Source organism: Carassius carassius, chromosome 45 (assembly GCF_963082965.1).
Source record: "Carassius carassius chromosome 45, fCarCar2.1, whole genome shotgun sequence".
In the NCBI taxonomy this organism is placed as follows: Eukaryota; Metazoa; Chordata; class Actinopteri; order Cypriniformes; family Cyprinidae; genus Carassius; species Carassius carassius.
In genome coordinates, this window is record NC_081799.1 from 17820904 (window position 1) to 17848621 (window position 27718).

A 27718-nucleotide genomic window follows, 5' to 3' on the forward strand; every position below is an offset into this window, starting at 1 on the left:
ATATTTGCATAAGGTAAAATGACACAGTCATTTGGAGAGACGAAGAGAGCGTGTGTTCATTTCAATGCTGTTTTGTAAATTTCCTTGCATAAACACGCACACAAATGGATGGAGAGATTAATCTAGCGCCAGGCAGACAGTTTTCATGTATGGAGCCAGAATGATCTCAATAATAATTCACGCAAAAGACGCTATGCACACATGCGTAAGCCAATTCACATGCATGAGAAATATTTTACATTCACGAAAAAAAAAAAAAAAAAAAATTCACAAAAACCAGTTCAAGTGCACAATATAAGAACATATATTCCTAAAATGCTAGTTATTACAATTAACAAGCCAAGTAAAGGTTTATCGTTTTATTTTTGCATGTTTACTTAAAAATTGGAAGTAAAATCGGTCGTTTAGACACTCGATAATGAGAACAATGTAAGCCAGCGGCTGATTTGATGGTCAACTGACAGGCTCAAATCTGATTGGCTAAAAAGTATGAGTGTCCCGTGTGGGAGGAGTTCGCTACCAGAAAAGTCTTAAATACACACAAATCCAAGGCGATTCACATTCACAACCAGTGATAAACTTGTGAATTTGAAACATTCAAAAATGTTAAACACAGTTGTACATCTGCGAAGTGTGTTTTGCATTTGAGATGTATTTTATGAACATATTTTTATTTTATTTTGTGCAGGTGAATTGGTTTTTGTGAATATATATATATTTTCCGTACATGTGAATTATTTCTCATGCATGTGAACTGGGTTACGCATGTGTGCATCGCATCTTTTGCGTGAATTATTATTGAGATCATTCTGGCTCCATAAGCGGAGAGGTCTGAATAATGGAATAGGTTTTCAGGGAATCTGGATCATGGTGCTAATATGGAGTTGATGATTGTGATTGCTAATATGGAGTTGATGATAGTGATTGTTGCTATGCAGAGGTTTTGGCAAATATAGCCCAGAAACAAGCAACGACTTGCATAAAATGTATGAGATTGAATGTGAAAAGGAGGATGTTAGAAAGATTAAGAGGTGCAAAAGCTATTAGCTTTGATGAAGGTGACCGAGTGGGCAGCTCATGTAGGCGGTTCTCTCACTGTGCCGTTGGTTTTGCTTTTACTCCTTGGCAGAAGCTTTCGGTTGATGATGCGCCTGAAGGTGGCTGTCCTCTTTTCCCGGTCGCCCATCATGGCCGCCTCGGGATGCTCCAAGTACTGCAGGTCATTGTGGGATTGGCTCATCCCTGGCTCCTTTCGCTGATGTCGCCGTCTGAAGAATAGCTTGGCACTCTTGTGCAGGAAGCTGCCTACAGGGGGCACCAAACAGAGATGAAAACAATCAGACAAGTTCCCAAACAACATACAGTACTTCACTGAGCCAACCTGGAGGTCAAACTCCACACTCCGATCAACTGTGAAATTAGGAATCAAATATTCTTTCGATTTTGTTGACCTCCATGAAGACGCAGCAGATGTGTAGGAATTCTGACATAAGCTGTGTCTTTCTCAGCTATGAAAGATGCTACTACAATACACTGGTTGCATCAAATGTAAATTAGCTGAAAGAACACAAGCACACTACTAAAATAAAGTACACAAACATATTCGAAATTGCTTGGTTTTAGAATTAGAGAAGTATAAGCCAGTCCAAACCATCTTAGAAGTTCAGCATGGCTGAACTTCTGGATTTTTAAAGCTGTTTGGGCAAGTTATCAGCCAAACATCTCATTGGGCCAACAATGAAAAGGTTCAACAGCACAAAACTGAAAGGGATGCCTCCAAAGATTTGAGATGCTAAACAGCATGTCAAATCTTTCTCCATGTCCAAAAGTTAAGTCTGAAACCACATTTCATTTAAATACAGGATAATAAAAGCTTAGTTATTATTGTGATGGAAGTGTGAATGATATGCTGGAGCATGGGCTGCCTTTTTACTAAAGGGTCTGTTAACTATTTCACAAGGAAGTCTACATACTTTAACGATTATAGACTTCTCAAGAGGTCACTTACTCTTCCAGCAATAAAGTCTGGTTAGCACAGGTTTCCACTTTAAGATGGCAAAGAAAAAAAACACAAAGTGATAAGGGAGAGGTATAGAGGACAAAAAAAGAAAGTGGAATTTCATCAAATGTCAGAAGTACAAACAGAAAGACACTAGAATGTGCTGAAATGTTCATATTAGACACAAACAAAGATAAGGCAGAATTTAGTAACTTTGTGTTAGCTGTGGCACCCCAATAATAGACTCAATTTTGAGAGAGATTATCACTAAGAAATCCTTCGCTCTTCTCTCAAAGGTGATTCACAAAGCATCTCAAGTGAAAGAATAAACTACTTTTCATGTGAAGTTTGTAGAAATTAGTATTAAATTGATAAAAAAAGTGACAAAGACACTTTCCTGCTGTTCTGTTCACTGAATGTATCAATTTCCACAAAAATAATAATTCCACGATAATAATAAATGTTTCTCGAACACTATATCAACACATAAGAATGATTTCTGAAGGATCATGTGACACTGAAGACTGGAATAACGGCAAAACTGAATTTTTAGCAGCCATCCCATATTGTATTTTTGATCAAATGAATGCAGCCTTGGTGAACATAACATGTTTTTCAAAAACTCCTAATCCAAAATGTTTGAACGGCAATGTTAATGCAGGCAATTGACCTTCGTTTTTCCACATGAAGTCCTGTGATCACATTTATTACTCCAGTAAAACGCTTTATGTAGTTAAACACAAATTCAAAAGCTTGTTCAGCATAATCTAAATGTTGTTGATCTTCATTCACAGAAATCTCAAAGTTCATCCCCCTTTCCCCCCCTCACCTTTTCCTTTTTTGGAACCCGTTTCAGAGATACAGAGAGATGTTTTATCTGCATCTGGGTCCTCTCCAGTCTGGCTCTCCCAGTCCTCCACGTGGTCTGTGCCATTCGCACCCACCAGAGACTCTGTGGGTTCAAGAACACTGGGTTCTACCGCTGTTTCTGAGAGTAATGCTTCGCTGCTGGGTTCCTCAGATGCTCCAGACATTGAAGCGTCCATCGCAGCTGCGTATCCTGCCATCAGAGTCATCTCCTCATCCTGTGTCAGAGGGGCCTAGAGAGGAGGTTAATAGTAAAGCATTAATTAGAAACTGACAACTGAAGAACTTGTTTTATGTTGCAACATTGTGGTTATGACAGGTACATCTAACTACCTGTAGAAACAACCTAAATTAATTCTGTTTGAGACAGATAATATCGGTTTGACAATTTTGCATTGCTTGCTGATTTTTATTTTTGTGTGAATTCTTGGGTTGACAATCTAGATTAAGGTTTTTACATTTTGAAAGTTTTACCAAAAAGCTGTTAAGTTTTGTACATTTCGTATAAATAAATCTAAATCAGTTGTTAATTCTACGAGTGACAATGGGCATCACAAGATTATAATTTTAATTAAATCAATGCCTCGCAGATTTTTTTATTTTGTGTTAATTCATGGGTTGATAATCTTTTTCACCAAGGTTTCGAAGTTTTCCAATTAAAAAAATAAATACAAATAAATCTGTCTGACACAAACAAGCAGATTAAAATGTTGCACTATTTTGTATAATTAATTTAAAATCCATTTTTTTTAAATGAAAAAAGTGAATGAATAGGTGAAAAAATATAATAACTGAAACTTACCAAGTTTATCATTTAACAACTGTTATTAGTGTTTTAAAATTTACAAAGTAAAGGTAATCTAAATGTAAAAATGAGGGAAGTAAGCACACACTTTAAATATACAATAGCTGATATGGTACTGATACGCTGTTCATGCCAACTAAATATACATATGTGGTTCACAGAGTTGTCTTTTTCTCTACCTTGGCCACTCCTGAGATGATGATGGTGCTCTTTTTGACAGGTGATTTAAGCTTTTGTTTTGCAGACTCATGGAGCTGCCTGATGGCAGCTTCGGCTACAGGGTCGGTCCCGTTTAATATCAATAACTCTGTGCAGGAAAACAAGTGAAAAAGAGTGTCAAAATGCTGAACGTAATCATTACTACAGTGACATTTTGAATTTACACTCCAGGACTGCTGATGAGGACTTGCTGTATAGAAATTGTAAACAAAAGGAAATGCATTTAGCCATTTATACCAACAAGCTTTACTGGAAATCCCACCTGTATCTGACGATGACAGGGCTTTGCTAACTTTGGCTCCATGTAGGGACGTCTGCTCCGACACCCTTCTCTCCGCCAGCTTGTTTTTAGAAGGCGATTTGGATTCTGTAAGACCGAGTTTTAAACCAAACATGAAAATCATATGGGAGATTCTGATACTGTGGTTTAGGAAATGATATGACAACTGCAGCATCTTCATATTAAAGCTGGATTTCAAATACCCAAATAACTTTCAGATTGCCTTCTCAAAATCTACAACTGAATCAATGGTACCAGGTGCTAAAGGTCGTCCTGGCTTGCTCCTCACAGCAGTGACAGTGGTAACAACGGTCCCACAGGGCATCACAGTGCGGTCCATCTCCACTCTTTTATTAGGGGCCGGCGTGGGCATCTGCCAGCTACGCACCTCGCTGGGCTCCAGGTAGGTGAACTACACAGAAGTTAATTTAGGTTGGTAAACAAATATTCAAATTGCATATTCAATTTGCCAATGGTTTATAAACAAGTCTTTCTGCACATTAAGCTAGGGCATGGCATTTTAACAAAAATCTACATTACATTACATATATATTATGAAATGCAAATGCAGTTAAAATCCATAAAGCATCTAATCTCTATGAGAAATCTATGAGAATTAATTCTGAAATGTGATAAACATCTAGTTGCACTGTATCATGATCACCTCAGTAGTTAGTGATCCGGTCACTTGATCTTTGGTCATGAGTGAAAACGTCTGTTGACCTTTGGGGTGTTTCTTCACTAGATCAAAAGGCACAGATACCTGCCCTAACAAACCATCTGGGAGGAAAACAGAGAGCGATGACTGATCAAATCAAAGTAATGTACATTATTTGATCAATGTGTTTGCAAAGGAAGGCAAAAGTGACACCAAACACACAGACAAACACATTTCACACAAGCTGTTAGGAAATCAGGGTGAAAGGCCAATGACATAAAGTAATATAAACTGTCACGTGTCTGTTAGAAGTGTTCAAGTCAAGATATTATCACAGTATCATTCTATTAGCTCAATAAATCAGGATTTTTGATAATAATGTACAGGATTTTTGAGGCTTTTTCATTATTTAGAGAAACAGATGACCCAAAGTAGATTAAAATTCACAGAAGACCAGATTAATGGATATCACTTCTCTGTTTTTATGCCGTTAAGCTGGTTTATTTTCAGTCATGTGGACTTACCCTCCAGAGTTCTGCCGTTATCCACAACCTGGATGTTCAGCTCTTTTGATCGGCCGCTAAGCTCACTGCAAAAACAGATAGACAATGACGAGAGATAAAATAAATCATGCAGCATTTCATCTTAAAAGATTAGATGATGCCCCAAAACTGTCAAACTACAAACATTTTATTGTTTAAATGCTGGCTGATTTTATATTTTGTGATTTCTTGAGTTGACTATCTTGATCATGGTTTTGAATTAAACCACATATAAAATGCAAAAAAGAAAAAAAGTTAAATACATACAAATAACTAATAATAAATGCATAAATTATATAAATATGTGTTTGTGTTTTTATATATATACATACACACACACACACACACACCACATAAGAGTTGGTAATTAACATGATATATTAATTCATTTATTTATCCTACTAGCATTACAAAACAGAAGAGTACAAAGAACTCTGATTGTTTTCAAACAGGTTTCCCAGCTAAACAGGTAGTTCTGGCCCAACATTTGACCGATTCACGTTTTCTGGTTCATGTCGCCCCCTTCTCTCCTAATATTTTCCTGTCCTACCTCTACTGTACTTTTCTATAGAAGTAGCAAATGGGCAAAAAAATTATAATAATAATTTAATGGTGATGAATTAAGTTTGCAGAAGCAGCTGGGGAGGGAGCAGATGGAAGTGGACCTGAACTCACAACATGAAGGGCTGGTCCCAGGCCGGAGTGGATGTGTTAGTCAAGACTGAACTGGTGACCTTCTGAGGAGGATCATCCAATTGAAGGATACATTGGGGATTCATGCCGCCTGAAACCAGAATAGAAACAGTTCATAACCAAGGACAAGCAATATCTTACCAAAAGAAGGCCCATTTGCTAATCTAATACGTTGAAATAAAACTAGGTATTTGCGCAAAAAGAAGAGATCTAGGAGTGTTTGAGCTAAATAACTGACTAACTAAAATAACAGAAAACGCTTTTTGCCATAATGAATTATGCATAAAATGGATGAGATGCTAGTTGTCTCTGTTAAGTGGTTGCTGGGCTGTAGTAGTGGAGAGCAGTGGGACTATTAGACCTCTTCCGGAATTGATTTCCGAACAGAAGGGACATCCTGATTGAGGGAAACATGGCCAGTTAAACTGAATAAGTTGTGGGGGCAGTACTTCTTGGGTAATGTAGCCTGCACTTTGTGCCCACAACAAAATTTCATTCTAATAATTGCCTTGATTACTTCGATCCAAGCAATATGAAAACATTAGCTGAAGTCTGTGGTGTGTATGAGTTCCATCTAATATACGAGACATATGAGATTTCAGAGAATGAGAATCTGTGTCATGTGACCATATATGGCCCATCACAATCGGCTGACAGTGACTGAAAGATGCAAAAGTGATATTAAAATGCTAAAAACATTTTCACATGCTGAAAATAAATCACCAATACATGTTTCATTTTCTTCTAAATGATTCAGCTAAATATTAAAGAGAACTGGAAGGACAAGCATTCTGCTGGAATAGGAGTGTGTTTCAGTGACCTGCAGCACCATCCTCCTGTTTGCATGTGACCCGGATGTTCTTCACTAATAATTTCCACTCATGAGCTCGTGGGGGCTTTGGGGGTGAGGTCACCTGCAAGGTCTTGTTCCTTACTTCCTGTTAAAGAGGACAGAGGAAATAAAACATCATCACTCATAACACCAACAGCAACATCCTTTTCTGTGTTTTTCTCTCCATTCTGAGCAAATTCCAAAGTTCTGTAACATTCTGAATACTATGAAATTTACCAAATCATATAATCAAGGCCTAAGGATAAACAAAAGAGGGTTCTACACATTTATTAGATTCTGTGGTTGATATTAAGTGTTTTAGAGAGGATTAAACGCTAATGTTAATATGATTTACATTAAACATTTGACACATTTGTGCAGGGTAGTACCTTAACTTCTGCAGACTCTGCAGGCCGGCTGCTCAGAGTTACGGATGCTTGAGCTCGACTTAAGACCTGTCTGAGCTTGTCGTTCACAGCAGCCTCGCTTATATTCTCACAATTTCCCTGAAACACACATAAAGAGTCATGAGGATTCTGAAAAAATAAGCAGAAGTCACCCTTTAAAAACCTACTGAGATTTACAAACGATGGAGTGTGCAATCAAACGATGGAGTCGAGCAATCTCGAGTGGTTCAATGTGTGGATGTACCTGTGTAAAACTTGGTGTAAGCTGCAAATCTGAGTCCAGGTGAAGCACCCCCCAGGAAATCTCCACCTCCTCGTTCACCTCTTTCATCTGTAGGGCCAGCTGTGCCAACAATACACACACAAACAGTAAGCCACGAGACACTGTGTGCAAAACTGTAAAGCCTAAAACCTCTTTTAAAATGGTTTAACACAAGGTCTTAATTGTCTTGTTGCTTTTACCAATAATGAAACAGAAACCGAAAACAGAAATGTTAACTTGCTGCATACAAGTATTTGTATATCTTCAATTTCAGAAAAAGGGTGCTTGAAAAACCAAATGAAATAAACAGCTGACAGATCTATGTTGACCTAATATCAGCCATAAATTAAACAAAAAATGTTGCTGCTGTATATCAGCAAGGCAGAAACACACAGCGGCCAACAAGAGACTAACATAACACTGCCTACTTCAAACTCACAATAAACAAAGGGTCCAGAGCATTCACATATTCACAACAGCTCATTGAGCCGCAGGGCCCACAGTACACGGAGGAATGGGCTGTCATGTCCAAGCACGACTGAACTTGGGTGAAAAGTGGAGAGAGAGAAAAAAAATCAGGACGCCAAATTCAAGTCCAATGCTCAGTGCTCAAGTTGATTTCTAAATCACATGGAATTCTAAAGTCTGAAGAGGGTGGATGTCTGGATGAACTAGAAAATGGCACTAATGGCATACAGTGCAATATATACAGAAATTTCTATATATTTCATTCTGAGCTTGAAAAGATATTTGCTTACAGTACTTGTAACTCTGCTAAGAGTTGGACCCTATGGAGTCACAATAAAAGTGTTATTCCACATCTTTATTTGTGGCTGTGGGCTCTAGAGTGCACTGACCTTTAGAACAGAAACAAAAGCTCTAAATATACTGTTGTTCAGCCTACGAAACCATTCTAACAACCACTGGGAGCTTTCCAGCAACCAGCCCTGATCAGAAGGAGAAACGGCTAGAAAATATGTAGAAACCACCTGGATTCCTCCAGAAAGAGGCTGGAATGACAAACAGAAAATGCAACTGCTCCTAAAGGCCAGTATTCCGTATGTACACTTGGCACATGTCTGGTATTCTATTTACAATCTAGCACTTGACCTGATTTGTTTGGACAAAAACAGCCCACTATGACAGAACACCACAGATCCGGGGCGGATTCTGAAGGCATACAAGGAAACGAAAGATTTAACGACAGGTTAAACGCATTTAGCCACTCAACGCACTTATGGCTAAAATGGGATCAGCACGACAATGAGGAACCGTGCCAACTTATTGGTTTAAAAATAGCTGTAATGCAATTGAGTAAAGGCTGTGGGAGTGTAAACACAATGCATAGTAAACGACTGCAGAGCAGAAAAAGCTGCAGCTCTGAGGGCACACTGAAAGTCATTTTACAGCCATTTGTAGCGCAATATTAAATGAACTCTCTGTCCAAGAGGTACAAGCTTTTCCATGAATAATTCTAGGCAGGATGTACCAGCGAAATTGCATGTTTCTGAGGCAGAGACTTATTAACGGTGATTAAAATAAAGGCAGGACATCGAGCCAGTACTTGCGACCATGGCACTTAATCTGATTCCCGTGGCGAATAAAACGGCAGAGTGAGTCACACCCTCTAAATCAAAAGCATTCGGGATGGCGCATGAAACGTTACATCTCTCATGAGCACACGACACATCTTATTCAAGAGCAAATGTGTTTATTCCTGATCCTTACAGGTATGTAGCTCTACACATATAAAACAGTGTTATTGTTAACCAAAACTATTACAAAAGTTGAAAACCCAAAAATAAATAAATAAATAACATTTAAAGCTATATAGAAACATTAAACATCAAAATGACAAGTAGGGAAAATTCTTAAAACTCAATCTAAAAATAAAAAAGTGAAAATATAATTTAGAATATTAATAAATACTATAATAGTATATAAATAATTCTAAAATAATTAAAACATTGGGGTCCAAATGACTGAGACCACTAATAAAAACTGTGTATTACTTGACTTAAATATATATTTTTTATTTCAAGTATAATTTGAAAATTGGCAAAATCTGACCTTTTGTACGAGAGTTCACATGGTCAAGAATTTACTTATATTTGACTTCGAAATGGTGAAGAATCTGAAATACAGGTTTCAAAATCACAAAACTTTGTTTATTCCCTATTTTAGATTAGATTTCATTTCCTTACAAGGTTCATTTCCCTCTTCACTAAAACTGAATGTACAGCCCAAATGAGCACGGTGTTGAATTATCCCAATGTGACTAAAATGACTATTTACTTTGATAGCAAAACATGTGACAGAAAAACTAAAACTGGATTATCTGCCTCAACATCGCCAATATTCCTGGAAGCATTTCAAGAATGACTGTCTTGTTACAATTTGTTATACATATGTCAAAGCGCTTGTGTTTACCCAACCATCCTCAAGTGACACTAAGAGCAGAAACACTCATGTTTACCTGCAGACGAAGTGGAGATATCGTCACACTGTATCTCATGGGGGTTTCTGAAGACATAGAGCTTGGTAAAGCACTGAGAGAAAACTGCAGCTTGTTTCCAACCACCTGACACAGGACATTCTGCAAAAAGAATACAATTATGACTAAGAGTAGTATGTCACTTTAAACATCCTCACGCTTCACCGGTCATAAAATAGCTAATACTTTTTCTGAATCATCAAACAGGGTGCACGTCAAAACCAGAAGTCTTATGACCCTGTTTTTATTCAAAAACATCCAAACCTAAATACAGTTCTCGTAAGTAAGCAGGGTGATATAATAAAGAACTATGGCAACAAATAGTTTACTCATATGGGTTAGCGTGGCCTTACTTTCTGACCCAGTGTTTTTGTAAAGCTCGAAATCTGGTCCACGGCCAGTTCTGATGATTGAACACCATCTTCTTCAAATGTCAACTGAATCCCACTCTAATAAGAACAACAAAACACCAAAGGAAAACAATAAGTAAAAAAAGACCACACTATTTACCTTTTTAGGAGCTCATACGTGCCATTTTAAAAATGAAGACTATACATAGATATAGCTGAATTAAGACAACAAGAACAACAAACCCACCTGTGATCTACAAACTTCTTCATTGAGGCTCCTGAACCAGGCTCTTCTCCACTGACACTTCCAGCTTTTCAGAGACAGCACCCAGCATAAAATCCCATCAGCTTCCTCAGAATCCACATGACTGAGAAGTGTTTTCCCAAGAGGGGGTTCGTTGGAAAAATACAGCACCAAGTATATAATCAAAGTGACAACAGAGGCCAGAAAGAGAGTGACCATGCAGAGCCACTGCCAGTCACCCACCCAGGAGAAAACACCCTCCATGGACGACATGATCAACAAGCCACTCACTTTAAACCCTTAACATGTTTACCACCAGCCCTACTCCTCTCCCTTCCGCATCCCAGCACAATAACGATACTTACCTTCCTAGTCCTGACTAATAAAGCTCCTTCACAAACAGCAAAAATGAAAGTTCACGGAGGGTGGGTGGAAACACGCGAACGGTGGGTTGAGGCTCGTAAATCTCACTCCAACCAGCACGACAGCGACAGACAGATGTGTTTTAACACAAAATACGATTATTAAATCAGATGTTTAAAATATTACAGCATCTGCACATCTACTGAGACTCTACGTAGCATTTTAACGCGCCAGTTCACAGTAAACCGCCCGTGAATGAATCTGCGAGATTCTAGCCGGATAAATCGACTAGATGAAATGTTTTTTTAAAATATATATACTTGATAACATAAATTAAAGATCCATTTTAGACGGTTATTGAAGATTTAAAGGCAACTCTAAATAGTAAAAGCATTAGATCCGGAGCATCCTAGGTGAAAAAAGTTCCTGAAAATCCCCCGGGGTTGATGAGCCACGTTACCATCACATTAGCCGAAAAAAAGAGTTTAAAAAGTGACATTAAGTGCAGCTCTCATCCTCTCTAGCGGGTTTGTTCATCCTCCTGGGCGTGTATAATGAAGAGAGGCAGAAACAGAGTGGATGAGTGTGCCACACACACCGCCGATTTCTAGGATTATTAGCTTTGCACTGAGGATCGGAGTCCTAGAACGCCGTCACCAGACGAGACAAAATAAAAGTCCCGACGGCTGTTTCCAAAATAATACAAATCGACGTGTTTAAATTAAATTAATTAATAACATTAAATAACAGTAAATTGAAATATGTAGACAAAATCAATCAATAAAAAATTACTAAATTACTTGTAGTATTTATTATTACGGGGAATTTATGCTAGCAGAAAAAAGACAAAGGTATTGTCTCTTCATTTGAACAATGGGCGTTTATTTGTTTTTATGAAAATGTGCGTGTGTGGATTACTTGCTAAAACATATAGAGCATCACAGTCCCGCCCACAGCCCGAGAGAGCTTTGGTGCCGGAAGGTAAATTTCCTATTCATTTCTCCCATTCACTTTCGGAAAAATCCGTATCTAAAGAGTTTAGAGCATGTCTGAGGATAACCAGCTACGGCTGAACTCATAAGCATACAACATATCATTTCGAGTCAAAAAAGTAAGAGAAAATCCAAAAAAAGGGTACAAGACTGTGTACATATTTTCATTTCGAGCGAAGGAACTACTCATCCCATAAACCACCGCGCCTCACTGAATTCGACTGCAGCTTGGCCTTTTGAGCTACTTCCAAATCTACCTAACTTTTTCCTCCAGTGAATTTTATTTTATATAGTAAATGTGCAGTAATAGCAGTTCAGTATTAATCGTGTAAATAAATAGTGTTTTATATAGGTATTGTGTATTGATCTTTATAAATTTATCATCGTGTATTTTAGAAAGCGGTTAACGGTAACGTCAGCAACATGGTGCAGTGCTTTGTACCTGACTGAAATCACCGCTCAGTAGTCAACACATGTCGTTGCCATTACACAAATGTACAGTAAATGCACAAAAAGGTATGCCTAGGCTAAATAATGTTTTGACAGTGGCATCATAAAATGCTTGATATGAATAATATACCGTATATTACCGTATGAAGGCTACAGTAGCCTAGCTAAAGTGGACGATAATGCTAACTAACGTTACCAACCTCCCTGCAAAACTCACCAAAACTTTGTAAGTTAGGTCTTGTCCCTCATGCTGGCCCTTACTGACCCTCGGACACGCTACACTCAACTAACGTTTCATGACCCTATCTAAAGTGTTTTTCACCCCTTTGAACACTTGTTTTCCTCCTTGAAAAAAGCCATCATAGCAGCCAAGGAGGTCATGATTGCACTGATAAGTCTACCGTGCAAAAACGCAACACAGGTTTTTATTTTATTTAATTTTTTTATTAATGATCTTCAGTCTTCACGGACCTTCGCGGGGTTTAACCACAAGACAGTTACACGAGTTCCACCAATCAGATGCATCACTGTGGGATTGTTCAGGATTATGGGTAATGAAGTACTAATCCAAGACATCGCGAATAAAAGGCATTTATCTCAAAACAAGGTTAGTGCCCCATGAACTTTTGGCATTTATATGAGCATATACTATCGCTTAGTACAGCCGTAGCTGGTTTTAAGTCTACCATGTATGGTTACGTTTTTATGGTTTATTTCCTAAATGTCAATGCAGAAATTGTATTGAATTTTTACTTCCGGCACCGGCTGTGGGCGGGACTGTGATGATCTATGGAGTGTTTGCAAACGTTTTTCTCAAAGTAGTATGTTTAACGTTACAGTTTACCTTCATACATGTTTTTAGAATGCAAATAAATAAAAAAAATTAGTTCGCTATTTACTCATTGCTAACATTATTCACATTATTTACTCATTGCTTGGTTTATTCATTGCTAACATTAATAACAGAGCACATTACATACATTGCATTTACATTTAACAGACGCTTTTATCCAAAGCGACTTACAAATGAGGACAATGGAAGGAATCAAAAACAACAAAAGAGCAGTGAGATATAAGTGCTATAACAAATCTGTTAGCTTAAACGCAGTACACATAGCAAGGGCTTTTAAATAATATAATAAATTAAAAGAAAACAGATAGAATAGAAAAAGAATAGAGCAAGCTAGTGTTAGAGGTCTTTTTTTAAATCTATAATAAATGAAAAGAAAATAGAATACAAAAAGATTAGAAAGATAGTTAGATTTTTTTTGAGCACTCCTTAGATAACTTACAAAAACCTATTATAACAACAAACCGATTATCTTACACGAGCTACTACGTCATTAATTTAGTTTCGAGGCATAACGTTTGATCCTTGAAGTAAATCTGCGCGGAGGCAGAAAACAGAAGGAAAAATAGTGCGCATCATAGAATATTTTTTGCTAAAATTATTTTCTCACTTTAAAGTGTATAAAAACTGTAATTTCCACGTTAAAATATTAAAATAATTAGTTAAAACACTGTAGTATCGATTCTAGATAACATTTGAAATGTCGATATTTCAAGATCCACCCAATAGTATTCATCCGCCGATTCCCATTGCACATCGGAATTATGAGAGCGTGAAGCTTAAAAAAAAAGCATAATATCGAAGAACTTATTTGAATTCCAATCTTTGTTTATTTTAAAAACTTTCAATCGCAAATTTTAATTAGCGAAGGTGAACCTTACTCTACCTGAACGGGTAAATTATAATTCGATAAATAGGAATAGGCCTATTGATATTAAATGAGCTTGAGCTAATGGTGCCCGCTTCCTAGCATAGATGTACAGTTAAGTTGTTTACATTTAAATTTATGTTTGAGTGTGACAGAAGTCAGTAAGGTTATGTTTTCGCTGGTTAGTTTTCTTGTTAAACTTTTTTTTTTCGAACTTTATGCCTGAAGCCAATTTAACTATAACTGCACATGCAATTAGTAAGTAAACATTTATTGCTCGGCTTGCTATGATAAAATTATTTAACCAAGCATATTTCCGTTTTCAGGTGAGGAAGAAATCTTTGCTTTTCTAATTAGATCCATGGGACATCTGCATCATGACAGGGGTTCAGCCAATGCCCTGTCCTGTGCTCCTCGGCAAAGTAAAAGGTGGAGGTTTATCAACTCTTCTGCACAGATACACAATTGAGAAAAAAGTAGCAAAATTGGAGAATGTGCTCAAAAAAGGTTAGCATACATCAGAGGCATTTCCAATATATATATATTCACATACATTATAATGATTTTACATGTTTTATTAATACTTTTTAAATGACATTTTCCATAGGTGTGGGAGTTGACAGCATGAATCACCTTGGACAGACACCACTCTTTTGTGCGTCTCTCCTTGGCTTTGCCAGTGTAGCAGAGAAGCTTCTACAGTATGGGGCAAACCCAAATCAGTAAGGTCAAACCTTCACATAATAAGCCCACGAAGCTTGTTTGAATATGAAAATAGCATATTATCTCATGTGTGATGTTTATGTTCACCAGCCGCTGTAATGATGGAAGTACCCCCGTTCATGCTGCAGTTTTCTCTTGTAATCCCTGGCTGCTGAGTTCACTGCTGGATTCTGGCGGCGACCTGCGTCTCCATGATGACCAGGGCCGGATGCCGAAGGACTGGGCCAAGGCAGGTGCTCAGGAGAACAGTCCGAAGGTGTGTACTGATTGTTTTGATGCTGCTTTGGTTCTGTATCTATAACATACAGCACCAGTGCAGCCTTAAACTTTGTCTTTATTATGACAGAGTATTTCATAATATAATCATCACATTTTAATTACAATTTTAATAGTTTCAACACATTTCAGTATGTTTTTAATTAAAACCAGTGCTGTCAAACGATTCATCATGATTAATTGCATCCAAAATAAAAGTTTTTGTTTACATAATATATGTATGTTTGCCGTGTATATAAAAAACACAAATGCATGTATATATTTCAGAAAAATAAGTTATGTTTTATATTTATTTATAATATTAATTATATGAATATAAATATAGACATATTAATACATGTAAATATTTTCAAATTATACTGTATTTGTGTATTTATATATCCATAATATATTTTAGTATAGTAGTAATTTCTTTGTATTTGCACCGCTGTGTAAAGGCATCATAAGACCATTTATTCTTTTTTTATCTACAGATGCTTGCTTTTCTGAAGAGATGTGAGTCTCAAATGCAGAGCTTGCTGCAAACCCATCCATCCAGGGATGCGCGTACCACCCCGACCTCCTCAAAGACACTGCTCAGCTCTCCATCCCTGCTTAAGCTTTTGCGACCTTGGTAAGATCTGCAGCTCTTCCCCATACAGCAAGCAGTGTCTGCCCAGATCCGGCCCGAATGGATTTCACGCAGGCCAGATGTGGGCCGGATTTGGGCCAACACTATATTGCTGTCTGGGTCTCTGGCCATTCATCTTTATTAGTTAACACTTTCTGTGTTTTAAGGCTTGAATATGCAACTTTCAAAACCTTAACAGATTTTGGAACACTAGGAATAAAACACTCGACAACAGAGAACCTGAATGCAATTCAAAGGAAAATATGTACAAACATTGTTTAATGTTCTCCAGCCTTTAGTTATAGTGTCATTTAGAGAAAGAGAACAGTGATTCAAGATTCTGATTGATTCTGATACAAAAGAAAAAGTAAAGGTTTACATATATTTGTCCTTCTCTTTAGGGCATCTGGGCTCACTCATGAAGATAAAATAAATCATAAGATGTCTACCTGTGATATGACGATGCAGTGTTTTGGCTATGGAAAGGTATGCATAAACATTTTGTTCTCTCTTGCAAATATTTTGAGAAGATTAAACCTGAACACACATCACATTTTTAATAATATGCATAAATGTTTTCATATTTATTAACAAACATGTTCTAAATCCTAGACTACGATTATAAAATGAACATTCCCTGTTCCATTAGCATACCAAATCTACTAAACACAATGTAATTTCATGTTGACAGCTATTAATCACATTAAGCTGTTAAGATGTTGTTCTGTAATCGTTACAGTTATACTCTGAAAGGCCAGAGTTGGGTCTGGGACTGGCTGCTTCTGTGCCCTTGATAAATGACAGTGATTTAACTCAAGCTAACGATGAGCCTCTCAATTCCTTTATGTGTGGATCTTTCATACGTATGACCAAGTAAGACATTGTAATCAAGCCATGACCTTTTATTGAATATGCGTGAAATCAGAGGACAGATTGAAATGGATTTACAGCATTTCCTTACAGCAAACGTAATCATTTTTTTAACTGTGCCTTAGTTGCAGTTGGAAAGGATGTCGTGTCACTGTTAAAGAGTTGCATGATCAGATTGTGCAACAATATGAAGAACGTGATGGTCTCCTGGATCTGCTCATTTCTGAGCAGGAGTATTGCTGGTAGGACAATGAACACTCTTTAAAAGCTACAAAAGAGTTTGACATTAAACATGTAAAGGACTGTTGAATTAAAATTTGATTTAGATGATAAATCTTTCTGTATCATATCATTTTATAGACAATATGAATTTTTGTTTTGCAGTGCATTCACTTCCGTAACGTTCTGTATTTCTGAGTGAAATATATATATATAAATGTCTGTACATTTTTTTATTCATTTGTATTTCAGTTTTAGTTTTTCAGTACATCAACTAAATAAAAAAAAAACATTTTATAACATTTATTTTATTTCAATTTAAATCTTTTTTTTTTTTTTTTTTTTTTTTTTAGTTTTAGCTATAGTTTTAGTTACCTATAACAATAACCCTGGTTAGAATCATGCACAATTAAACCAGTGACGTTTTTCAACAGATTTATTAAGGTCCATTTTAATTTAATGTTGACAGAAATGGAATACTTTAATTATGGAATACGTCAGCTTAAAATGAAAGTTTTATCATCATTTGTTGAAGTAATTCAAAACCTGTATTATTTTTTTCTACATTGTCATGTGTTATCTAAATACACTGTGCAGTAGCAATGGTTGCTATTATATCCTGTGTAGTCAGCTGTCTCACCCGCACCTGCTGCTGCTGATGGCTGTGAGTGTGTCCATTGACCTGGACAGCACAAAGCTGGTCTATGAGAGAGTAAATGTGGGGTCCCTGTACAGTCTGCTGCACCAAAAGGTAATATTTGAAATTTAAAAAAGATTTATAAATGGCTGAGAAGGGGGTTTATCTTAAAATGTGTTCCTTGTTTACAATCTGCAGCGGGATGAGTTTCCTCTCCTACAGCTGGTTGACCTGTTATCAGTGGTGCTACAGGTGTGTGAGGTGTTAATGTACCTGCATGGCCGATCTCTGGTGCTCCGGGCCCTTTCCTCACACACTGTACTTATTGTGCACCCTGGAATTGCCAAGGTTACAGGCCTCGGGTTTATTGTGCCCAGGTACACCGTTCTCACTAAAGGCATATATTAAAGGGATCATGACATGAGAAATCATATTTGCCTTGATCTTTTGGCATATAAGAGGTCTCTGTATTATTACAACATGCTGCGAGTTTCATAGATTAAAACTTCCTCCTCATTGTAAACAAAGCATTTATTTAATCAAGCTCCAAAAATGGCTTGTTTTGGATCTGAGGTGCAAGATGACGTCACCTGGGCACAAATGTTTGCATAAACACTGTATCCAGAGCAAGACATCGACGAATAGTCATCCTCTCTCCATTGGCCCCGCCCACTGGAGTTCAGTCGCTTAACAGCTGACACTTGATTACACTGAATATGAGTATCACAACGCGTCTAAAGCAAATAGAAATTATAATCATTACAGCTATCTTGTCTAAACTAGATGCAGTATACAGGGGCACATTCGCTTTCGGAAACATTTTTTTTGAAAGATGAAGTGGTACTAGATCTGGCTGCAGCTGCATCATAAACCAAAAGTAAATGATTTCATAATATTTTGTCTGGAAATTAGCGTTTTTTTTTTTAATCATTTTGTCAAAACACTAACATGCAGTAGCGAGGGGGATTTGATAAGGTTTCCTATGCAGAGACTTCAGCCAATCACAACAGTGGCTGATTCCTGACAATCCTTAAAGGACCCGCCCCTTAAAATCAGATCATTTCAGACAGAGAGTCAGAATATGTGTTAGAAATATAATCATTTTCCCACATATTTGCTGTTTTTTGTGGGCAAAAAAACTTTTTTTAACATTACAAGTAAACCTCAAGGAACAAATGAAAATAATAAAAATCCATGTCATGGCCCCTTTAAATTAAATTAAGACTCTATATATTTAAAATAACCTGAATTTAGGAAATGTGTCAATTTAATGGCTTACATGGACACAGTCTTTTAGTTGTTTAACTTGCCTTTACCCTCTTTTCCAATTGCAGTGAGGGAACAAGCACCTACACTCCACCTCTCGTTCCTTTACCTCTCAGCCTTATCAACTGGGCAGCTCCAGAAGTGATCAGATGTAGAGCATGTACTGGAAAAGCTGATCTCTATAGTGTGTGCACCCTTATACAGGAGATCTACACAGGTACCTTCATGCATGTGATGCAAACTGTAGAGCTTGTGTAATAGATCTTGTTTGTGTTGCTAGATTGCATTGCACTTGTAAAGCAGTTATATTGCCTTGTACAGATGCTTTGCCATGGGGCTCCACGGATCCACGCTGGATAAAACGGTCGGTTGAAGCCGGTCAGGCTCTGATAGCAAACCCTGCCGTGCCTGAGCCTTATTACCAATTCCTGCAGGAGGGCCTGCAACACAGAGCCCAGCACAGGACCAGCAACCTGCACGATTTGTGCTTTAATTTACGCTGTTATATAAGGGTTTGTACAATGGTCTAGCTCTGATACTGTATCTCTTTAGTATGTATCAGTGCACATGTAACATGCTTTATTTTCTGGATGTGCACTACTGTTCAAAAGTCTTTTTACGAAAATTTAAAATCAGTAAGTAAATTTTTTTGGATATGTTATACAAGATTCTTCGAGATATAGAGAGTAATATACAGTATATCAGCATGAGAGTAAATGGTGCAATCTGATCTACAACAGGAAATAAGAAGCGAGAATACGAGACGTGGGTGGAACTCATGGTCAGCTCTTCAGAGCATCCCTAGATGGAACACTGACATTAATCAGACGAGAGAGCAGGACAAATCTGGTGAGATTTCCATTCAGTCATTATTACAGAAAGTTTTAGAGCATAGAAAATGATCGATTTTGTGAGAAAGTGTCTGGTAAGAACATTAATTTAATGTAATACATTAATATAGTTTGTCCTATTCTTTCCTCTTAGTATATCAGGACTGCAGGACTGCAGTTCATAATGAGACCCAAGAAAATCACCTGGAAGGAATCTACAAAGAAGAAGAGGAGTCCACCACAGACACTGATGACCTCCACTGGGATATTTCGCATAGTGACGTCACTGCTTTGCATGAATGGCCAACTACCCATCATATTCCACTTTCTGAGCCACCTTGTTCTAACTATAGTGATACAGACAAGGATCTGGCAATTAGCCGCTCCATCTCAAAGCATACTGGCTCCATTGTTCTCAACCTTAAAGTGTCTCAGGTTCTTCTACAGCAGGCTGAACAGAGTCTGGATAATGTAGAGGCCGCCCAATTGGACGCTCCATGCTTTGATGAGGTGGATGCTGTGATGAAGAGGGTGAACATGGAAAAAGAGTGCAGTGATGGTGTTGGGAAGGCTGTGGGACCACCGTTTAAAAATTATATTCCCAACTGGACCATTAATAGAGATGAGGAGGACAGTCAGTACAGCTCAGCTCAAGATGAGAGCTTCGACAGCACATCCCTTCCTAGGAGTATAAAGGTATATGTCACGTTTGATCAGTTTAATATGCCCTTGCTGAATAAAAGTTACTGAGCCCCGCACATGACATGCAGGAAAAAATATTAGGCTAAATCGCGTGCACGATTTACTAATTCGTTCCCTCGATGTACTAAAACGTGCACACGATTACTATTGTGTTTCCTCGATTTACTAATTCGTTCCCTCGATTTGCTTAATTATGCGCACAATTTAGCAAATCAAGGGAGCGCAATAGTAAATCGAGGGAACGCAATAGTAATCGTTTGCACGTTTTAGTACATTGAGGGAACAAATTAGTAAATTGTGCACACAATTTATTTATTTTTTCTTGCATGTCATGTCATGGCTCCGTAAAAAGTATTAATTTCTTGAAGAAAGAAAAAAAAACTAAACTAAATGAGTGAAGCATACCCCAACAGAGATCACCTACAAACAAAAAAGGAATAAAAATCAGTAAAGCTTAATGATTGAAATAAATTATTGAAAAAATATGAGGAAAAAGCTTTACTTACAGGAGGATAACAGGGACTTGAAGAGAGTTGAAACAACAAAAAGAGGACAGCAACAGACAGGACGTCAAAAGTCAGAGAGGTACAACAGTATAAGAGCATTAGCAGAAAAAGACTGATATAAGTCAAAAGGAGAATGATGGATGGATAGCAACAACAGGAAGGATATATATGAACAAATAGTCAAGAACATGACAAAAAAAAGCAAATACATTTCTTTGTTTCAGGTTACATGTACGGTTTGGGTTGTCAGAGACTCAGAAAGATGACACACACCAATCTCTTGAAAATGACGTCCAAACAAAACCCTCATGGACTAGTGAGAAACAACAGCCACACCATTCACTATCTTCATGCGTAATTTATTCAGTTCAAAGACTGTCTTAGAGGTGTAATGTGACCTGTTGTGTGTGTACTCATTGTAGGTGAGGTTAGTGAAATGGTTGCCCTAATGACACGTGGGTGGTTGGGGTCACCCTTGAGTGCTTTTGGCAGCAGTGACAGTGAGGATGTAGGAGAGCAACAGCTCCACCTACAGGACAGTCATAGTGTGAAAGACTACCAGGAATATGAGAACCAGGAAAGCACTGATCTGGAGCATCTATTCAAGAGTTTTGCTGGTAATGAAATTACTGTTAAAGGGATAGTTCACCTGAAAATGACAATTTTGTCATCATTTACTGACCCTCATGCTGTTAACCCTCTGACAATTTTCATTTTCGGATGAACTGTTCCTTTAAGATATTTCATTTAATGTTTTATTTGGGCTCAATTCTATATTAAATTCCTTTTTTTTTTTAAATAATTGTAAATATAAAATGCTATTTAATGCCAGGTATTCAGAGTGATAGTGAGGAGAGCACAAATGACCGTACTATCTATCACACTTTTGATGTGACAAATGGAGTGCTGGAGGTGACAAGCCAAACTGAGGTGATAAACTATGATTTTATATATATATATTTTTGTATAAAAGTTTGTTTGATAAAGCCAGTGTGAGTTTAATAAATCGTCATTTAAAACTACATCGAGATTGTTGTATGACTTTAACAGTACAGGTGGACTTCTACAACAAAATGCTATAAAACTTCTAAATATGTTTCCTTTAATGTATGTTATATCTCAAGGATGAGGGAAGTTCAGATGGTTTGGACTGTACACAGACACAGCAGTCTAGCATGTTCTACACACCCAAACATCACCTGTCCAACCACACATCATCTGGTGAAGAGCGTTCTCAGGTAAAAATACAAAATGCAATTTTAGATTTTTTGGGACACTCTTTATATAATGCCAAAAAAAAATTTATATATATATATATATATATAAATCAGATTAGGCATATGCCTTGAAGAATAAAAGAGGTAGATTTCCTCTACCCTTGTTATGTCTTTCAGTCACTGAGCTCAGAGGACGAGTTGGACGTCACAGTGGAGGTGTGTCGTCCCAGCACATCTCCAGCAGAGGGAAAACAGGCTGGTGAAAACAGTCTGAGTGGTATGTAGATCAAAACAGCCTGCAGTTATTGCATTGCCTGCTTTATGGGTAACGTTTGTCTTTTTTATAACCGTTATGTCACCCTTGTTTATCTAGAATACCAGCTTGCTCAAGAGGACTCAAAGGAATCTGAATCCATTACTCCAGTGCACAGGTGTATTCCTACCATCAGGTACAAGAAATAAATCATCTCACACAAAGCTCAATAACAGATGATATAATTCAGTTTATTGTAATATACATGTTCTTTTTTATTAACTGTTAAGTTTTGGGGTCAACAGTGGAGTAATGGCTGCTGAAATGTCAGCTTTGCCATCACAGGAATACATTACTTGTTAAAATATTAACATCTTACCAACCCCAAACATTATATAACTTTTCTTAAGTACATTTGTATGTATAAGTCTTTTGTCATTATAAATGAAATCTTCCTTTGGTCGAGTCTGTGCTCCACATTTTGATAATTTTGTTCGATCAGTTGTTTGCCAGACCTCGCTGAGATTGCAGACCTCTCCAGCATATCCTGTTCACCAGCCAGTCACCTAGAATGGGTGGAGTCAGCCGAAGCCCCGCCCATCCCTCTCAGCAGAGGACATCCACCCTGTAACAGCACCCCACGCAGCCCAAAAGGTAAACTGGGAATCAGAAGAATGTAACATGAATGAAGTTTCAGAATATGTTGTGTGGGTCAGTTTCGTCTAATTGTGAACTCCGTTTAATTACAGGCCATAGGACACACCTCAGAGATGTGCAGGTTGGCACTGAGCCCCTCCCTCACCTCCAGAGCTTGTTGGACACGTCACCATGGGGCAGTGCTCCATCCAATACTGTCTGCACAGAGAGTTTCGCCACAGTCAGCGCAGGAGACAGCAGCACTGTCCGTCAATGAATCATGATATTTGAATTATTACATTTCTGACAACAATCATATCAGTATCAGGCAATAAATGTGACTTTTTATGTTTTTCCATATCAGTCCAATAAGTAAAATGAAGTGATATACAGCTGACAATTTATACTCAGATAAACACCCCAGATTGTTTACACTAGTTGGACTAAATAATGTTAAACCTAAAATGTCTACATAGATCCTGTTTTTTATTTTATTTTAATTTTTAACATGCATAGTGTAAAAGAATGTTGGCTACGTATTGAAAATAAGAATTTGAAAATAAGTTAAAAAGAATACAAATAAAGTTACAAATAAATACAGAAAATAATAAATAAAAGGTGATGCAAAAATTTAGCAATAATTAATTGATTTTATCATGTCATTTATTCCTTTACTTTCTATTTATTTATAAATATGTATTTGATTATTAATTATCTATCTATCTGTCTGTCTTTTAAGGTGGGTGTTTTTTTTATAATTTCTTTGATCTAGATTTCATAAGTATTAATCATTTCAGTTATTGCCCAAAATCTCAGTATCAGTGCATCTCTGATTTCTAATACATGACCCCGGACCACAAAACCACCTTTAAAAAAAAAAGCTGAATAAATAAGCTATTCATTGATGTACAGTTTGTTAGGATAGGACAAAATCTGACTGAGATGCAACTATTTGAAAATCTGAAATCTGAGGGGGCAAACAAATCCAAATATTGAGAAAATTGTCTTTAAAGTTGTCCAAATGAAGTCCTTAGCATTGCATATTACTAATCAAAAATGAAGTTTTTATATATTCACAGTAGGAAATTTACTAAATCTCTTTATGGAACATTATCTTTAATATCCTAATGATTTTTGGCATAAAAGAAAAATCGATAATTTTGACCAATACAATGTATTTTTGGCTGTTCCTATAAATATACCTGTGCTACTTAAGACTGGTTTTGTGGTCCAGGGTCATCTTAAATGTAATCTATTAAATGTCATCTTTACTGGCATAAAATTATGGTACACTCTAGTCATCAGATATCTTCAGTATTATTATTAGTTTTATGCTATTGACATCTTTTCTGTGTTTTCGCAACTTGAATACACTCAGAGCATTTTCAGTAAAGACAACTTCTTTATATTATAAACAAAAGCTTGTTGTTGTTTGGTTGAAGAAGATTGCATCTGATAAATGTAAATGTACCATTATCTTATTTTTGCCTCAGTTTAGTCACAGCTGCAGCATTTATACTGATATCCTTGTATACTGCTTCTCTTTTCAGACAAATGCCTCTGTGTCCAGCGTCCTGCAGTCTCCAGTAAAAATCAACATCTCTAAGGATGGAAGGGAGGAAATAGACTCTTCCTCCAGCGGTAATGCAGAGTTCACCACTGCCAGCTCTGGAGCCAGACAGACCACTGAGACCAGCCAGGGGCCCAGTGAAGAGACGGAGCATCCTGCTGGTTCGACAGTTTGTTGTTCATTCCAACCGTTTTTAAAAACGTAATAATGTGTTTGCCATGACAAGGGAAAACTGTTCTTTTGTGCTTCCTGCAGAGAACAATAATGTGGGTGAGGAGGGAGCGGAGGTAGGTGATGATGACCTGTCAGACTCTGAACGTCAATGTGAGCAAGAGTCCTCTGATGAAAAGGTGTTTGATGATGAAGACATTGCAGAGAAGATGGAAGGATGTGAGGGTGAAAACCCATGTCAGATACATGGTAAGACAGATCTACAGTAGGACTGTGTTTTTATTAACTTAAATGAGGAATTGAAGTAATGTGCTTCTGTTTTTTTTTTTTTTCAGACCATCATCCAGATCACAACCCTGCTGAAAATGCAAACTGTCAGAAAAGAGAGAAGAGTCACAGCCTTGATGAAACTGAGAGGTAAAACCCCCAATAGTTTGCAGTAGTAAAAGGCTTTACTTTATGACACGGTGATGACAAAAAAAAGACACAGTGTGATATATCAGTGAAATGGCTTCTATTAAAATTGTCTACAGCAGTAAGGAATTTATGGAGTGGAATTATTTGTAAAAATATTTAGATCCATGTTAAGAGGTTCTTTTATTTGTATTTTCCTCTCTTAAAACTAAAATAAAGTTGCTTCTACTTTGAAATGGCATATGAAATCTCACAGGGCAAGCTCCACCCTTGATGAGGATCTACAGAGAATGTTTTTGGAAAGAGCCACAGAGCAGAAAAACCCTAGAGACCCAGGGTCCGTGAGTGCTGAAGCTCCATGTTTTTCTTTGCAGACACAAAGACTGTCTCAAAAACCAGCCTCTGGATTTTTATAAATAGGATTAAATATGTCTTCTGAATGATATTTTACTGTCAAACATTAATCTGTACTTGGTCTAGCGTGTCTGACATAAAAGGAGAGGGGGATGTGAGAGAGGACTTGGGTTGTCCAGAAGGGCACTACATAGAGACAGCAGCAGGTGCGTGGATAGAAGTCTTTTTCTAGTCTCCTTTCAAGGGTTAGTACAGACCCCTTTTCAGCAAACATTGTGATGTTTTTTGTGGGCGGAGCTTAGGTGGAGGCAGAAAGATTCCCCGGACTGCTTCTCCATCACTAGCTATCAAGATTTGTTTGCTTGTTTTTAACAATGACCAGAGAAACATGATTTACCTGAATAGATAAGGTCACTCACTGTCTGGGGCCACAATTGTTATCTCAAAAACAAAACCAGATTGGTCGACACATATCCTCACTCAGTGGATGGATGATCTGACACTGGTTGAGTGATTCACATCTACACCTACCTGACTGAGAAAGCTAACATGTACAGTAAAGAGAAACTCACTTGTGTCTATCTAGCCATGAAGATGTAGGCATACATTTCAATTTCAACAGGCAACTATTTTTACATGAGTGATCAACTGGGCCAATAAAAAAAAAAAAATTCAACATTCAATGTAATGGATATTTGAAGAGGTATGTATGCAATGGCCAAATAGTTATTTTAAAATGTAATACCCCCTTCTAAATAATGATATTTTACAGTGACATTACAGTATCATTACCGTACATTACTTTGAATACAGTGCATTTAAAGATGTGAATATTTTTTAGAAATCAAAATTCTAGACACTCTCAATTCATTTTTGAACTTTCTGTATTTGATTATCCTTTCTTACCAGGCTCTTAAAAATTCCAGCTACAATCAATCACAACAATGTATATACAGTCACAGATGATTAAGCATATCAAGTCGCCAGTTGTTGTTTTTTTTACACACATGCATACAGACATTATTTCATACTCTTGCATATTGCGAGATGCATGAGAAATCTTTAGGGGTTCACGTGACCAAACCATAATCCATAACAACTAATAACAACACTATTTAATTGTTCCTGATCTATATGTGCTGCAAATGCAAGCATTTTTGATGATTGTTTCTGTCCAGTCCACTCATTCGATTGCTTTTAAACATAGCTGTCATCAGGTTTTTTGTCCGTCGGTGGCAGCAGGTATGTGATAAAATTTCTAATTACTGTACTGTACTGTACTATCGATTTTACCATCCAACAACACAAGATGACATTTTAAACTCCTTATGTAGCCAAATTTTGAACTGGCTGCCTCCAAGACTTTTCTTTGTTTTGCCTCTATCTAACGCCGGCACTAAAACAGTCTTAAGCTCAAACACACAATGAAGTGTTTAACTCAGGAACAGGTAACATCGGTCCTGGAGTGCCGCTGTTCTGCAGAGTTGATTTCCAACCATAATCAAACCCACATGACTTAGGATAGGATAAACTTTTTACTAAATGGATTAGTAGGGCTATTTATATGTTATAAATATAGGGCTTATTATGAATTACATGGGTTACTAGGGCTATAGGTAGGTTTTTTTTTTCAATAGAGTTGGAGCTAAACTTTGCATGACATCGGCACTCCAGGTCCGGCGTTGCCTATCCCTGGTTTAACTGATTAAAGCCCCATTTGTTTTCTTTTTGTAGAATGTATAAACAAGCTAGGAGAGAAGATTGAGGCAGCTGATCAGGAGAACCATCCTAACAGGTATACAAGATGCTTAAAACGAAACATATTTGACCCTAGGAATACATTGCTAGTGTAAATCGTTTTGCTTATATATTAGAAAAATCCTGCTGGATTTCCTGGTTGAAAATGCTCCAGAATTAATTTTTGTTATTTCATTGTTTAATTATTAGCGGAGGTCTTGAGCAGACACTTCCAGAGTCAGTCAAACTGCACGGTTAAAGAAAAGCTGTTCCCGATGTTTTGCATCTGAATTGTTTCCATTTTAGATGCTTAAGGCATGTGGTTTGTGTTCTTTAAGTTGAATGTACTGTTTAATGAAGAAAATGTTCCAAATATTTAGCTTCCAGACTTGTTTTTTTACATACATCAACAGTTTGAGCTTTGATGTTACTTTGTAATAAATTTTTAAATGTTTTCAGTTGTATTTAAATGTTCTGATGTTGTTGTTACAGAAATGTACTGCCAGTGTCTTGTTGCATTCAGTAGCTTTCCAATAAAGGAAACATGTAAAA

General features: G+C 37.2%; 2 protein-coding genes across 4 annotated transcripts; one reads left to right on the forward strand and one right to left on the reverse strand.

Annotated features, from left to right (window-relative positions):
* Positions 1 to 972: 972 nt before the first annotated feature.
* Positions 973 to 11673, reverse strand: LOC132127767 (C2 domain-containing protein 2-like). The gene is made up of 14 exons (XM_059539851.1): positions 10656 to 11673; positions 10412 to 10507; positions 10041 to 10160; positions 7547 to 7645; positions 7285 to 7401; positions 6884 to 7001; positions 6046 to 6154; positions 5353 to 5417; positions 4835 to 4950; positions 4426 to 4582; positions 4153 to 4257; positions 3851 to 3978; positions 2829 to 3099; positions 973 to 1305 (listed from the first exon to the last, which is right to left on the reverse strand). The coding sequence occupies exons 1-14, from the start codon at positions 10923 to 10925 to the stop codon at positions 1076 to 1078; spliced, it is 2001 nt and encodes a 666-aa protein (XP_059395834.1). The 5' UTR covers positions 10926 to 11673; the 3' UTR covers positions 973 to 1075.
* A 2476-nt stretch (positions 11674 to 14149) lies between these two features.
* LOC132127245 (uncharacterized) lies at positions 14150 to 27718 on the forward strand. Of its 3 annotated transcripts, none has more exons than XM_059539025.1 (29): positions 14150 to 14201; positions 14533 to 14682; positions 14783 to 14897; positions 14989 to 15154; positions 15648 to 15787; positions 16186 to 16270; positions 16524 to 16657; positions 16780 to 16896; positions 17501 to 17624; positions 17709 to 17887; positions 18845 to 18993; positions 19098 to 19288; positions 19517 to 19625; positions 19761 to 20302; positions 20817 to 20893; positions 21039 to 21130; positions 21237 to 21431; positions 21647 to 21744; positions 21939 to 22052; positions 22209 to 22308; positions 22405 to 22480; positions 22787 to 22938; positions 23034 to 23185; positions 24471 to 24651; positions 24746 to 24910; positions 24997 to 25078; positions 25332 to 25635; positions 27164 to 27224; positions 27377 to 27718. In XM_059539025.1, exons 2-27 carry the CDS (start codon positions 14553 to 14555, stop codon positions 25489 to 25491), a joined length of 3825 nt encoding a protein of 1274 aa, XP_059395008.1. In that variant the 5' UTR covers positions 14150 to 14201; positions 14533 to 14552; the 3' UTR covers positions 25492 to 25635; positions 27164 to 27224; positions 27377 to 27718. The 3 variants fall into 3 exon arrangements, with proteins under 3 accessions (XP_059395008.1, XP_059395006.1, XP_059395007.1); XM_059539023.1 differs by having other exon boundaries at positions 14156 to 14437; positions 14502 to 14682; XM_059539024.1 differs by having other exon boundaries at positions 14156 to 14356.